This window comes from Felis catus, chromosome E2 (genome assembly GCF_018350175.1).
Source record: "Felis catus isolate Fca126 chromosome E2, F.catus_Fca126_mat1.0, whole genome shotgun sequence".
NCBI classification, from domain to species: Eukaryota; Metazoa; Chordata; class Mammalia; order Carnivora; family Felidae; genus Felis; species Felis catus.
In genome coordinates, this window is record NC_058382.1 from 30,239,666 (window position 1) to 30,255,086 (window position 15,421).

Here is a 15,421-nt window from a genome sequence, read left to right on the forward strand (position 1 = left end):
AAATTTATAATTAGAATCTCTTGCTGTTCAATATTTGTACATAATACAGAGTACGAGAGGACTATGAAATATTGAAAGCTGAATTCATTATTCATAGCCCACAACATACAGTAAATATTCTTTGAAAATACAACAACAACTTTGAGGAATCCATATTCCATTATGTCTGAATGTCTTGTGCACGGGAGCTACGGACACCCTACTCACACCCTCGTGTTTTCCAGATTAGGATTCTGGTCAGGGCTGACACTTGCTGTTTTTAATTTTCATTTTATCATAAACAGTTTAAGACTGTTGCCAGTGGTAATTTGCAATTTTTATCAAGACCTCTTCATTATAGCTTCTGACAGGACAGATGCTGTAATTAATCATGCAAGACAACTGGGGATAGTGGTCACACTGTTCTCAAAGAGGAGCCACTACAGAGCAAGAAAAGGGGGGAAGAAATGAGCACTGAAATAATGATTTTGGCTTAAGAATCAGCAGTCGCCATCCCTCTTACCAGCAGTACCGACACACTGCCGGCAAGTTCTGGCCCCAAAGACAAGACAATTGCTTTTTCCTCTATACTTACCTGTCCCTTGCCTCTTAACAAAAGGATCGTTAAAAAAAAATAGTTTCCATTTTTTAAGAGGTCCTGGGTGTGGGCCACGCAACCCGAATTCCTGGCAATGAGCATCCTATTTCCGACTGAAAACAGAGTATGATGCGTTGGCTCAAGAAAAGTTGGTACGTGGCCTGTTTTCCCATCGCATACGTATTCAAGGAACCGAAAGTGAAATTTGACATATCATTTTATTTGAAAAGTGAACATTTTCCTGGTTGTTGCATCAAAATACAGTCCACAGTTTTTACTGAAATGTGTTTATTCTATAGCAAGATAAAAGCATTTTTTGTTTTAGTTAAGCAAAATACAAACAACTTAATCGCTGCTATCATAACTCATAAAAAAGTATAAAACAGCATAAAAACACAATAAGCAACGTAGCAATGAATGGTTTATGTCACCAGTGTTTACGTTAAAGCCTCATGTATGAAAACTTTACAACACATGATATGAAAACTTACAACTTTGAAAGAAAATATTTACATTGATTATTCAGATGTGGTGCGCCTTTTAAATATTCTACCGGTATTACATCATAATAAAAACTCTTGCATTTTTTTTTAAATCTTAACTTTTGTAATAACTGTTTTCATTTAAGTGCATTTCCCTTTTAAAAATACAGTGTTTTTATTTTCGAAACTTGTCACTCAAAACACAGAATATAATATTCACATTCTTTTCTTCTAATTGGGATGAACATAATGGGCTAACAGTGGCCATAGATATCGTTACAACATATACTGTGGTTTGATTTGGAGAAGTCATGGGTTAAAAAAGTGGAAATAAGTCAATAATTGAATCTAATCACTTGTATTTTTTTTTTTCTGGAGAGATTTAGGAAAAAAAAATAAGAGCTTTGGCAAAAGTCTGTGATTTACATTATTTTTTTTTCATGACAAAAAAATGCCATCAACTATTCACGTCATACAAATGTTTGTATGAAACTGGATCTTCCTATGTCAGGTAATTACCACTGTGCTTTTTATTTTTAGGGCTCCGGAAGTTCAAATAGCCTGGAAGTGCGGTTTATTCACTTCTGGAGAAATAAGGCCGTTTTCTATGACTCAGAGAGGCCAGTTTAGAGTCCTCAGTACGTCCCAGGATTCATTAAACGGTTTGATTCACATATTGTAGGTATAGCCTGAATAAATAAAAAAGGCATCACATAAAAGAGCACAGCTTTTCTTGTTTAAAAACAAAGTGATTTACAGTCAGCTAGAAGGTGATACTCGGCTACACTGTGTTCTTATTGCCTATCTAATAGACACTTGAGAGGACCATGTGATCTGTGACACGTTTCTGCATAACCGACCGCAACTTACAAGCTTCGGCCGCGTTCAGGTTACCCTCCTCCGCCACTCGCCTCCGCACGCGCGTGCGCCAATCCGGGCGCGCCTGCCGCGGGCGCCTTCAGAAAATACTGACCTGGGACAACACCGGAGTCTGTGGCTGAGACTGTATCTGTGACTGGTGCTGCTGAGAGGCTGGCTGCGGGCTCCCGATGGCGGGGATGGGGGACGTCATCTGGGAGGTGACCGGGGAGGGCTGCCGAGGAGAGGGCTGAGGCGGGTGCTGCATGTGCTGCTGCAGCTGCTGCAGCTGGAGCTGCTGCTGGAGCTGCTGCTGCAGCTGCTGCTGGCTGAGCTGCTGCTGCAGGTGCTGCTGCTGCTGCTGCAGGTGCTGCTGCAGGTGGTGCTGGAAATGCTGCTGCTGCATCTGCTGCTGGAGCTGCTGCTGCATTTGGTGCTGCTGGAGCTGCTGCTGCTGCCTCTGCAGGTGCTGCTGCTGGGTTTGCACGGAAGGGCTCCCCTGGGCGGAGGACGCCGAGCCCACCAGGGTCGTCCCCATGGAGCTTATCAGCGGGGCCCCAATGTTCGAGGGCATGTTGGCGGCGATGGTGACCGACGTGACGATCTGGTTCATGGGGAGTCTCATGGTTAGGGGTTTGGGGGCGATGGACCTGGGGAGCGACTGCTGGAGAGTCTGAGGTGAGGCTGATACGGTCCCGTGCTGCGACAGCGGAGGGTTGAGAAGGAGCGAGGATGTCAGATTGGTGGACGCCAGGGTCTGCTGAACGGAGCGAATGGTCTGGGCTTCTGCGGATTCCGCAGCAGCCTGCATTTGGGGGGAGAAAATCCCCAGATATTAAAATACCCAAGTATTTAAAATAGTCAACTGTTTTTTTTAAGTATTGCAAATTGATTAAAAAAAAAAAAGACCACCATTTTTCTTCTCTGGACTCCATTTTCCTGTCCTTTGACTTTTCAGCCCCCCCCCCCCCCCCCCCCCCCCCCCGCCGCCAAAAGGTAGGGTCAAATTCCTTACCCCTTGAATCGGGCTGGCCTTGTACCTTCCTAAGCATCTGCCATCACCATGTGCGTGACAAGGGGCACAGGGCCCAGTCACCACTCAAAAGCCAGCCAGCCGGCCAACTGCCTTGTCCGAGAACAAGCCCCAGCCAGGTCCAACCCCCATGCTGACTGCAGACCAATGAGCAGGACTGGTGGATCCTGCCGAGTCAGGCCTAGATTGAAGAACCAGCCAGTTCACTGGCGCCCTCTGAGACACATGCTTGTCTTTTCAAGTCACTGGGCTTTGTGGCTGGGTGTTACACAGCACAAGGTAGCAAAAGATAACTGATACACATGTTTAAGAAACGACACCTCCAGCAGTGAAGCCTGAGCTAGCCCTCATCACTATGACTCATACTGAAAAGACAAGAGACTGCGGGGAGTTCAAATTGTGCCCCACTACTTGGCAGCTTCATGACTCTGGGCAAGTTAATTCACCCACCTGTTCCTCAGTTTCCTTACCTATAAAACGGGGTGTTATGGTATTTACCTTATGTAGAGGTTGTGAGAATTAAATTAATTCCTATGTTGTCAAGCATTTACAATAGCGTGTGGCACAGGGGATGCCTTTAGTAAATGTTAGCTATTTTTTATTAATTAACAATTATTACCAGAAAACTACTACTAGAAAATGTCAAAGCTCTACACTTCCAGGAAGTGTATGACAATGCTCACTTGAATATAGGAGGACTGTCGCTGAATTCCTTAGAGATACTAAAGGCAAGTATTCTATGGCTTAAGAGATGTTTTAGTTTACCCAATATCTTCAAAGATTTCCAGAATTTATCACAGGAGTCCTAGGTCAGGGGAGAACGTTCAACACTCGGGTGTCTGAATAATCTGTCATAAGATAAACAACTGATCTGATCTGAGGCTCAACACGGAGAGAGGCTATTACATTTTGCACTAAAAATATGTAATCACCTCCACAAAGATAAATTCTTTTACTAATGTAACCGTGACTGAAGTGATTGCTCTTACTGGCTATTTTCTTCTCTTGTTCTTCACAAAATTAGGTGTTTTTGGAAGGGGAGAGTGGGAGCACCTTGGAGGCATCAAGCTGGCATCCACTCTTCAATGATACTGAATGTTTACTTCCAGCTTTTTATTACTCCCATTTATAAACTCTACTAGTAGAAGGATCTTATGAGTGGTGATCTTATGTTGACAGTCACTCAATGGAGGAGAGGCCATTGTTGATGGATTATGTTTGAACACATCATCATGGCGAAACACCAGCTATGGGTGGACAGCTCTCCGGTTTTTTACGGAAGCTTGGTGGGTTACATGCCTACTGGAGGTTCACGTTCTAAAGTCCTCAGGTAAGAAGAAGCCTGCAAAGACTCATTAATCATCTTTAAAAAACTATGAAATCACCCATAAGGTAGAATACACACAGTGTTCTACATATAAACAGGAAAACAATTCTTATATATTCTAATATTTAAAAATCACCGAGCTAGTCTTAAGAATGAAACTGCAAGGGAAGTCTATATTTAGACCCCCGGCCAATCACACCAGTGTGCCTTTAAGACACCACCGTACTGGTGAAGAGAAATGGGTGGGCGAGTGGAAAGAGTTCTTGCTTGCCTGCCCGGTTTACTCCCTGTGTTTTAATATTAAGCTTCTATTAACTTTTGTTGGTTGGTTACCACGCCCCTTTAAATTGTGGATTCCAAAATGGAACCGATACTTCAGATGTGGTCTAATCACCATGCTGTACAATTAGATACTATTTCCTGTGAGATCATCACATTAGAAGCTATTTTACACTTTTGGTTCGGACTGAAATTATTCTGAACTTCTACTTCACGGACTATTTTAGGTACCGGCCAGGACTCTGAATATAAATTAAGGATGCTCTCAAACTGCACTAACTTAGTGAAAAAAAAAACAAAAACAAAAACAAAAACCCAAAATACCCCAAAGAAACACTGCTTTATATTTATTCTTTTTAAATTCCATCCTGTTGGTTTGGGGGACTCACTAAGCTTTATTCTGACATACTTCTGAATCGTGACTCTAGTCCCCGATGTATAACTTTTATGGTATCCCTTCCACATCAGTCACAGACTCGATGAGCCCAATCATGGTTGCTATTTTCTGGATGTCTTTGGAGACACTGCCTCTTGGCTGAAATCCATGTGTGGTCAATTATTCATGCTCTAATACACAAAGATCACCTATGCCTGCTTCTGGGTAAATGAATGAATAAATGATCCACTTAGGAAGTACATGTGCACTGCTCCTCTAGCCGGGTCACTCTATCTAATTAGCCAACTATACCTCCATTCTTAACATCAGTAGCCTACACATTCGGCTGTGTTCTGCTAGTAGGCAAATCTGAGTCCAGAACTGGTACGTCTTTTAATGTGTGTCTTCCAGTGTCTCAGAAAAAGGTCTCACTATTGACCTCGTGAATGTTTGTATTCTCTTTCTAATGACGCGGAAGTTGTCCCAACAGCGGACGGCTAAACAAGGGGGACCCCTCTTGATCTGATTTGAGCTGCTGCTGCTGCTGGTGGATCTTAATATAAAGAAGAAACAACTCAGGGGAAGAAGAGAAAAAAGGAATGAAGCCCTTTTTAAATTTTTTTTTAAAGTTTGTTTATTTTGAGAGAGAGAGAAAAAGCGAGCCAGCAGGGGAGGGGCAGAGAGAGACGAGGAGAGAGAATCCCAGGCAGGCTCTGCAGCCTGACACGGGGCTCGAACTCACGAACCTCAAGATCATCACCTGAGCGAAACCCAAGAGCTGGACCCTAAACCGACTGAGCCACCCAGGTGCCCCGGAAGTAGCCCCTTTTGAAATGGCTTTGCCAACAACACCCACCATGCCCTGCAGCCTCGTGTGGTACTTCTGGCAACAAGCATGACAATGGAAATGAATCCCTGATTGCCAGACGAAATATATCAAGAGCAAAAACATTAGTTCAAATTATTCTCCCCAAAGCCTCTCAAAATTCTTGAGAGGCTAAAGACAAGGTTAATTAAATGTTAAAATATAATGTAATAGCTCACACTCCTTTTGGATCAAGGTAATAATAATCCAGACTGACATTTGCTTTGGGATACTGGTGCATTTTATAATACATCAGGGCCCATTTGCTCCTCTATGTAAAATACATATACATGTCCTTTTTTTTTTTTTAAGTATTTGGAGCCTAATTTTATTTTAAAAAGTCGTGAGGTTTATTTATGTATATGATGTGGGACAGTTTGGTCAAATTGCAACATCCCCTAGGACAATAACAGAAGCACTCGAGAATTTATGATAGGATGTCCCAAACCGCCTGGCCAAAATACCGCCCAGTTTAAATGGAGGACATGGACACCGATCCCAGTCCCTGACAAAAAGCAAAAATGAGAGGCTATTCGAGATTGGTCTTTAATTTTTGTGTTTTGTTAAACAGTCTCAACACACATACAGTGAAGCTTCTGGAAACAATGGAGATGCAGCGGTTTAACTGAACTCCTATTTTTCATACCATCGTTGAGGTAATCTCCAATGGGAACAAATAAGCTAATGCATTGTTCAAGACGCCTTTTTTTTTTTTTTTTTTTTTTTTTTTTTTTGCCAACTGTTAAGGGGAGCTGCCTGTATGTGTTCAGTGCACTGGGCTGTTTTCAACACTGTAACTCAGAGACTGGCCGTTCCTGCATGGGTTTACCTTAGAAACGAGGCTGGCCCTGTACGCAGCCAAGGCCTTCAGGTATTCTTTTTTGGCAGCTTCCGTTTTCCTTTTATAAACCTATTAAAAGACACAATTAGCATCACCGTTAGCCTACAAATTCTCAGCCATAAAAGAACGGCTGCACAAATTGGGTCACAACGTAACTCACAGAGAAAGCTGGTTTCGGTGGCTTTGGTTTTTAAACGTGAAAACACACACACACACACACACACACACACACACGAAAACAAAACCCTGCCATCCTCACAGGAGCACAATTTGGATGTTTACGATGATAAATGAGAAAAAAAGATTTCAGGTTGTGGCCTGGATGCCTTGAGAGAGCCAGCTGAGGGCCTCGCATTAAGGCAGCGGATGGGGTATAGCAAAAAGAGCAAAATTTGCTACCCATCGTTCAAATTACAGGAAATCACGAGTTTCTCCATCAGTGTCTTCTCTCGCCCTGACACACGTCTAACCTGCACCAAGTAAGAAGATTAAAATGGATGGAACTGGAGAGTGTGATGCTAAGTGAAATAAGCCATACAGAGAAAGACAGATACCATATGGTTTCACTCTTATGTGGATCCTGAGAAACTTAACAGAAACCCATGGGGGAGGGGAAGGGAAAAAAAAAAAAGAGGTTAGAGTGGGAGAGAGCCAAAGCGTAAGATTCTTAAAAACTGAGAACAAACTGAGGGTTGATGGGGGGTGGGAGGGAGGGGAGGGTAGGTGATGGGTATTGAAGAGGGCATCTTTTGGGATGAGCACTGGGTGTTGTATGGAAACCAATTTGACAATAAATTTCATATATTAAAAAAAAAAATACCACCAACAACAGGTACGGTGTGCGAAGACGTAAGAGAAAAAGATGGAACTAGCACAGTTTTCTTCTGAAGGAAAAAAACAAAAAACAACGCAGAAATAGTTAAAAGGTGGTAAATTTCCATTAGTGAGGCCAACGAGTTACATAAACAAATCCCATGATTTGGTCTTCCTTTTCTTAACAGTATCTGACGGTAGTGTGTTAGACCCGAGTGCAACTGCCTTTTTCTCCAGAGGTAAAAGACGCAGCAGCTTTGGCAGTCCCTGAGGATTACATTTCTGGGACAGAAAACCAGTGCGCCACATACAACAATAAGCTCACCGCAAATGGGCAAATTCTATAGCTGCACCATCCCAGAGTAACCAGCGAGTAGGAATGAGGTCATGATTCGTAAAAGAAAACTCGAGGCCTTGGCACTCCTCATTCCCGAAATGGTTATTCCATTTTATTCCCAAGGGAGGTCTGGTCATCTGAGCACACATAACGTGAAGTCCCATTAATGGTCACTGGAGTTTCATGCGAGGTGCATGAAACTCCCCTTTGTGTGGAGGAGCCTCAAGGGAAGCATAGAAGGTGAGGCCCCAAAGGAAGTATCTCCCACTGGCTTGGTAATCTCTCAATACATCTCATACAGCCAAGCTTTCAAATGAACTTGGAATAAAATTTTGAATGCCCGGGGACAGTACTGAGACTCGCAGAGGCGGCTTCAAAGTTTGGAAACCCACCGGGACGGCACAAAGGTTCAGGAAGATGATCAGAGAAAAGGCAAGCGGGATGGTCCTGATCGGTTTGTAGTGCCCTTTCTGAACCAAGGGGGCAAATACCACATTATCTAACGTGAAACGATGATCATCAAAAGTTTATGCTTGCAGGATATTGCGTGAATTTCCCCCATTTCTCCACTGAATGGGTTCCCAACATGAACCCTTAAGGGGGACCGAGAAATCCATGTACCTGGGGAGCGGCTTAGATTTACACAACTGCGTCCCTAAATTCCACAGCTTAGAAAGGCCTTCATAGGAAACAGTCGTATTAAGCGAACATTCACTCAGAGAAGATGTAAGAAGTACTCTGGTAACTTCTTGGTTTTATGGTCACGATGGCTCTCTGCCTCACCTGCTTTTGTTCTTCTCCAAGGCTGTCCCACATAGATGCAACGATTTTCGAGACCTCTCCAAAGGTTGCATTGGGGTTTTGACCTTTAATTGCGGCCTGTGTGTCTCTGAAAAACAGGGCATATGCTGACACTGGCTTCTGGGGCTCATTGGGGTCTTTCTTTTTCTTTTTCTTTGGAGTCTTGGGCTTCTTGCCAGAATCTGGAGCAGCTCTTTTCTCTCCAATGGCCTGCAAAGCAGGAAGAAAATTCACTGCCTAGAATGTACTCACAGAGAAGGCAGCAAGACCTAACCAGATCCACAACTGTTCTTTTAAGGTTTTGTTAAGCAGATTCATCAACGAATGAATCACTGGCGAAAGCAGGGGAGGGGTAAGTTTTCTTAGAGTTAACTGGACAGCACAGATTAGCATTTAGAACATTGATTAATGAGACCCAGAAGTATCTTCAATACATTCACAACATATGCTCTAAATAGCAATTATGAGTAATGAAAAACAGAACATTATACCAGGCAATGAAGTGTGTGCATATGTGTGTGTGTATGTGTGTGTGCATTACATGTGTACGCATAAAATATTTTACATTTTCAGAGGTCTTAGAAGTAAATCTAAATAATAATTCAGGACGTGGATCATATTCAGATATTTGAAATGAGGTCCCTTGCCATAGTCACCTGCCATATATATGATCAGTCTGAATCGATTTTTTGAAGCTTCAAGTTTTATCTTACCAGAATGTTACTTGGCTAATGGGTCTGCAGAAACGCCAGTGGAAAGTAGCTACAATCCCTAAGCTTGCACAATAAAAGAAAGGTCGTCTTTATTTCTTTAAGTAATTAAAACTTTCTGAAGAATAGGATAACAAGAAACATAAAAAATGTCAAAAGTCCTTTAACTGGAGATAGAAAGGAAATTGGTATTCTTCACTGAACTAAAAACCAGTATGAGAGCAATAACTGATACTTAAAATCACCCAGGCTACAAAGAAGACTGATAAGAAAAGAGTTATGATATATGGTGACTAACTCTGCCCAGAAGAATCCTGCCATAGAGACAGTAAATACTTTACACATACTTATCATACAAACTCTCTGAGATCAAAACCACAGACATGACATGGGTATAGCTCCCTACATTGATATACCAATGAGCTCCAGTCATCTGCTACTACCATTATCTAACGTCAGTGATCGTAAAATACCCTTATCAGAGAAGCAGGAGAAAAGATACATCAGCCTTGTTTTATCCCCCTAGATTATAACAGGACTATACTGAAGATCATTTTGCCGTTAACTTCATCAAGAATGCTGAAATGTTTGACAAGACCAGTTTTAAAAGCCAGTCGTGGGGAAGATCAACAGAGATAGACTCAAGTTGCTGACAGATTGGTTTTTAATGGCCTTGAGTCTTGAATCCTAAATTCAAATTTTCCGAGAGTATCATTACTTTCTGCATGACAGTCATTTGGAACGTAATCCAATTACTGAAATTCTCAGGGAGGAAACTGATTAGTGCCTTGTTTCTGAGCGCTCTGGACCCTCAATGTGTTGGGGTATCACAAGTCCACTTCTCGGCGGGGCTATTACACACGCTACTTGAGTGGTAACAACATCCATACTTCATACAAGTAGTTACCCACTTCAGAGGCTGGTAAGCCACATCTCACCTCTTCTCCAAAATGCCATCTTTCATAACTCCCACAATGAATGCAATACTTTTCAATAATCTTTTTTCTTTTTTAAATTCTCAGAATCAATGCGACTTGTTTAATTCTAGTTAATGAATCTGAACTTATCGTAAGGCTGTCAGATGCCTTTTGGTTAGAGCTTCAGTGGGAGCCAAGTTTTCCTTCAGTGAAAAAATACTGCTTTGGCCCCAAGGAAAAAAATACATACATATACCACAGATTTTTCTAATTGAGTCCAACAACTATATTCGTTTCTTGGAAGAAAATTTGGCACTGTTTGCAGCAATAATGCCCTGACCAGTGGCAAGGTGAAAGTGATTTCCAGGGCAACCTTTCCCAAAGAGCTCAATCTCCCTTCCTGTAAAGTAGCATTCAAATGTTGACAACCTTTGATATCTTCCTTGGATAACCATGACGTGCCCTAAACATCATTACCTTTTAAGAATAAACCTGAAATGCAGAATCTTGCAGTTTAAATAAAATATTAGAATTAATTCTCCTACAGGAACCTGCATGTGATTGACTGAAGAGGGTTGGGAAAGGTGGGGAAATAGTTTTCCTCAAAAGAGACACAATCAATGATAATTTTAATCTTTCTTTCTAGGCTCAGTTGCTTAAAGGAGAACAAATTGGATTCCTTGCCTTTACATGAAACCTAGACTCTTGCTTAAAATGGAGTAAGCTAGGAGTCACAGATAAGGTTCTCCTTAGCCATGACAATTTCAGTGTGGTACAAAAGTGAGTATCAGATCAGTGGAAATGTGAGTGGAATGAAAGGAATCCATCTGAAATGTGTTATGGCCAGTTGTAACCTAGCCGTGCCTAATTCACATCCCTGTTTCTCACGTCACCTTACGAAAGTTCTTTTGAGTGTGAGCAGAGACTGGTCATCCATTCACCCAATCTGTGTCCAGTAGGGTGCTAACATATCCAGTGGGGTGCTAAGATGTCAGGACAGATCAAACCCTCCTTTAAATCCCTGCAATAGATCCTAACCTCGCTTCCCTCTTCCTTCATCACTCTCTACCTTCTCTAGCTCTTCTTTTTCCATTTGCTACTTAAAAATAAAAATAAATGATGCTCAGGGCTCCTTATGCACTCTGAGAAATCCTGATTACTTCCATGTCTTCCTATCTACGTGTGATGGTCCCCAAATCGGTTGTTCTCCCTCCAATGAACTGAGTTCTAGCTCAAATGTGGGTGCATCAAATTCAACCCATACCATGCCAAACTCATCTTTTCCATGGGAGAAAAAGTAACATTCTTCTTTCTCTGGGCTGATTCTCTCATTTGCCGATATCCATGCTAACTCTCATATTAAAACCCCATTTGTCTTTTATTCCTTCAAACCCCAGCGGATCACCAAAACTTTATGATTCTCCCTCTTATATGTCTCATGGATCTGGTACCTCCTGTCCATTCCTTCCTTTGCTAAAAGGAAACACTTCATGACAAAAAGATCTTCTGATTAGTTTCCTTTCCTCCCGTCCCTCCCTTTGTAACGCATTCTGTATACAGCCAAAGCCATCTTTCTAAAGCATAAAGTTGCTTCTGCTATTCCTCTATGCAAATCATTAATCAGCTCTCAACGACCTGCAGGAGAAAGGCTTCCACATTTCAGCTACTGCTTTCTTCAATTCCTATGTCTTTCCTCCCCATATCAAACTGTTCATGACACTCATAAATTGACATGTACTTCCATTGCTCCTTCGACCAGAATGCTGGCCTCTCTCTTCTGCCTCACAAACTTTTATGTATCCTCTTAGACCTAATTCAAATATCACCTTCTCAATAAAGTCTTCCTCAAATCACTCTCCCAAGCAGAATCGATTACAATCTTAGCACACCAGATACATCAATTATACCACTAATCACATCTGGAGCTAGTTTTAAGCATTGCTTTTCGTCCCCAGTGGGGAGCCCCAGAGGTAGTAATTCTCTTATAAATCTTTATGTCACCAGAACCAAGTACAAGGCAAAGCACAGAGTAGGTATGCAACACATAATGAATAAAGAATGAGTAACTGTGTATCTTGGACAAGTGACTTTAATGAAACAGAATACCTTTCTAGGCATTCATAAAAGTCCCACCTGCAACTAAGTTTTTATTTCAACCCATGCATATTTGAGCATCACTCTCCAAGACAAAAGCAGAGATGTGCAACAATTAGAACTTACTAAGTGATAAACATCATCCAAGGTGCAAGGTTCCCCAATGTGACAGTGGCTCAGCCAACTAACTGGATGAAACTTATCCACATGGACATTAACTTAGAACCAGAGCACTTTAGTATAGAATTCCTGGGGAATCTAGTATAAGCCTTCCCTTCTGCAGACCGGGAAAATCATGCCTACATGAGTTAAGTGACATGTTCGATGCCTTACAATCAGTGGGAGAAGCCAGATCTCCCAATTTCCAGCAGAATACACTTTTCACAAAAAAAAAAAAAAAAAATGAATAAGTAAAAGAGGGGGAAAAAAATCAAACCATCATAAAGTTAAATGCTAGCCAAATCCACGAAGAGAAGGCAGGAACTACCATGAATGAAATTCAAAGACACAGCATGAGATGATTCGAAATTCTTGGGTACGTGACACACTAAGGCAGTCAACTTACTCTGTTGGATTCATCAGCATCCTCTTCATTGATGGAGCTGGAAGGGGAGGGTGTCGCTGATTTGCTCGCTGGAGGTGAAGGAGACGTGTGAGGCATATTGGCGCCTCCCAAATTTAACCCCAACTGGGCGCTGAGCTGAGACTGGTTGATGGTGGTGAGCTGAGTGGGAGGCATGATCCCAGAGCGAGCAGCATCAGTCATGTGGACAATGGACCTCATGATCAAGGAGTGATCCTGACGGTACTGGGGCACTTGCGTGTGGCTCTGGTCCTAAAAAGGCAACAGACAACGAGGAGGTGAGCTCTCCGTTTTCCCAAATGTCAACAAGCTGAAAATGTTAGCAGTTCCTTAGACAGGTCTGACCTATTCCGGGATGATGGTCCCTATTCATTCATTAACTGGAATCACTCTTGCCTCAAAGTTGAAGGGTCAAAAGCACTAAGACCAAGTCATCCAGCCTAGTCTATTTCACTCTAGAACTGTCACTCAATGGCTTTAAAAAATAATAATAAAAGCCTATTGGCAAAGAAGGATAAACGTCCAACTCAGGCTTCTTATTGAGGAAACAGGCAAGGAGGAAAGGGTTGAAGCAGGGGTTTTACTCCTTCCCAGCTTACCAGGTGGGTCTTCCAACATTCTCACACATACTTCTGGTACCATTCCCGTAGACCCAGCTCCACAAGGGCGGGAGAATCTGGTCTTCACTTGACCCTTCCAGGAATGCATTTGACAAGCAGAGAGGAGGGGCTTAGGGAGGCACAGAGCCAACATCTGTTTGCTTCAGGGCACCCTTTCTATAAAACCCTCTGTGGTTAACCAGAGGTCCATTCCCAGTCTGAATTCCATTGTCAATGGCATCTGGAAGTCATTCAACATCTCTAGGACTGGATATCACTTTCTTCTTCTGAAACCTTTCGTTCAACCCGCCATGATTTAAGATACTAATGGTTTTTTAAAAATACATATGAGGAGGAAGCAGAGATCATCAGAAGTAGTTTCTCTGAAAGTTACTGCAGTGACTTCAAGAGCAGCCCTTCTGTTGTGGGCAGTCATTTAAAAGGCTTTAGGGTTGTTGCTGCTGTTTCTTTTTTTAATTTTGAAGAATCAAAACATGAAGACCTGCTTTTAAACAACTTACTTGAAGACTTGTCATTTAGTGTGAGTCTGTGATTTTTACCAAAACCAAATTTCTCCCGACTCACAGTGACCCGGAATCTAATTTTATACAGAAGCCTATGAATTCTTAACTGTTCCTCTTTTGAGTCTCTCTGAGAAGACTTACTTTTGCTCTTTGAAGAAACAAATGAGTTGTAAATACCCAAATAGGAGCGTTTCGTTTCTAAATATCAAATATATAAATATCACTAAATAAGAAGCCGCAAATATCAATAGGAAACTAGTTGAATGAACGATGATCCAGCATCCTATAAGTATTACGAAGCTTTGCAAAATAATGAATTAGATTTATGTGTATTGACTTAGAATGGGGTTTCCAATCTTGGCTCTACTGACATTTTGGAGCAGATAATTCTTTGTTGTGGGGCTGTCCTTTGCACTGTAGGATGTTTATAGCAACCCTGGCCTCTTCTAGATGCCAGAAGCAACTTCTCCTTCTCCTGACCAGTAGTGACCATCAAAAATACCTCCAGACATTATCTATCGAGGGGCAAAATTCTCCCATCTGAGAACCACTGACCTAGAGGGATATCCAAGATATAGAAATTGAAAAAGATGGGGTGCCTGGGTGGCTCAGTCAGTTAAGCATCCGACTTCCGACTTTGGCTCAGGTCACGATCTCGCAGCCAGTGAGTTCGGGTCCCGCATCGGGCTCTGTGCTGACAGCTCAGAGCCTGGAGCCTGCTTCAGATTCTGTGTCTCCCTCTCTCTCTGCTCCTCCTCTCTCTCTCTCTCTCTCTCTCTCTCTCTCTCTCTCTCTCTTTCTCTCTGTCTCTCAAAGATGAATAATAAATGTTAACAAAAAAAATTAAAAAAAAAAGAAATTGAAAAAGCAAGTTGTAAAATAATTATAGTGTATAGTTCCCTCTTTTTTTTTTTTAAAGAAGAATCTAAACTTTTAACAATGGTCACATTATAAGAGAAAGAACTGGAAGGGTGAAGAGAAGAGCATTTTAAACGTTTCCATTTGTAAAAACACAAAACAAAATGAATGAAAAAAACACACTAGGGAGGAAAAGCTAAAAAGATCTATGAGTAGTTTAAACAGTAGAGCTAAGTGCTAGGGTTTCATCTTAAATGTATAAGCTTCCCATTTCTTAATACTTTCTGAGTTCCTAAACTGCTGGGGAATCCTGGAGAAACGTGTGACATGTACCAGAACAATCCCACTCCTCCTGGTCTCACTGACAATACCGACACCCTCTTCTGCTGTCCCTGAAATATTACATTCCACTTACTGGCAGGTGTCCCTCTGCAGACGTGTATCACAAAAGTGGATTTTATAGTACCAGTGTGTCCTAATTTGTTTTTTTTGATTGGCATCCTACCACTCATTTAGCCATTCCTCCTAAAAACTTTGAGCTGTCTAC

General features: G+C 42.0%; 1 protein-coding gene across 5 annotated transcripts in view; it reads right to left on the minus strand.

Annotated features, from left to right (window-relative positions):
• Positions 1-776: 776 nt before the first annotated feature.
• Positions 777-15,421, minus strand: part of TOX3 (TOX high mobility group box family member 3) — a 108,730-nt gene continuing 94,085 nt past the window's right edge. For 3 of the 5 annotated variants that reach the window (XM_045045833.1, XM_045045831.1, XM_045045830.1), the window contains exons 4-8: positions 12,876-13,145; positions 8,572-8,799; positions 6,627-6,707; positions 2,033-2,722; positions 777-1,748 (exon numbers count right to left, since the gene is read on the minus strand). In XM_045045833.1, the coding sequence (XP_044901768.1) occupies positions 1,695-1,748; positions 2,033-2,722; positions 6,627-6,707; positions 8,572-8,799; positions 12,876-13,145 (1,323 nt within the window). In that variant the 3' untranslated portion in view covers positions 777-1,694. Of the gene's footprint in view, positions 2,723-6,626; positions 6,708-8,571; positions 8,800-12,875; positions 13,146-15,421 lie in introns of all 5 variants that reach the window. The other 2 variants (XM_045045832.1, XM_023244962.2) reach the window with 1 other exon arrangement.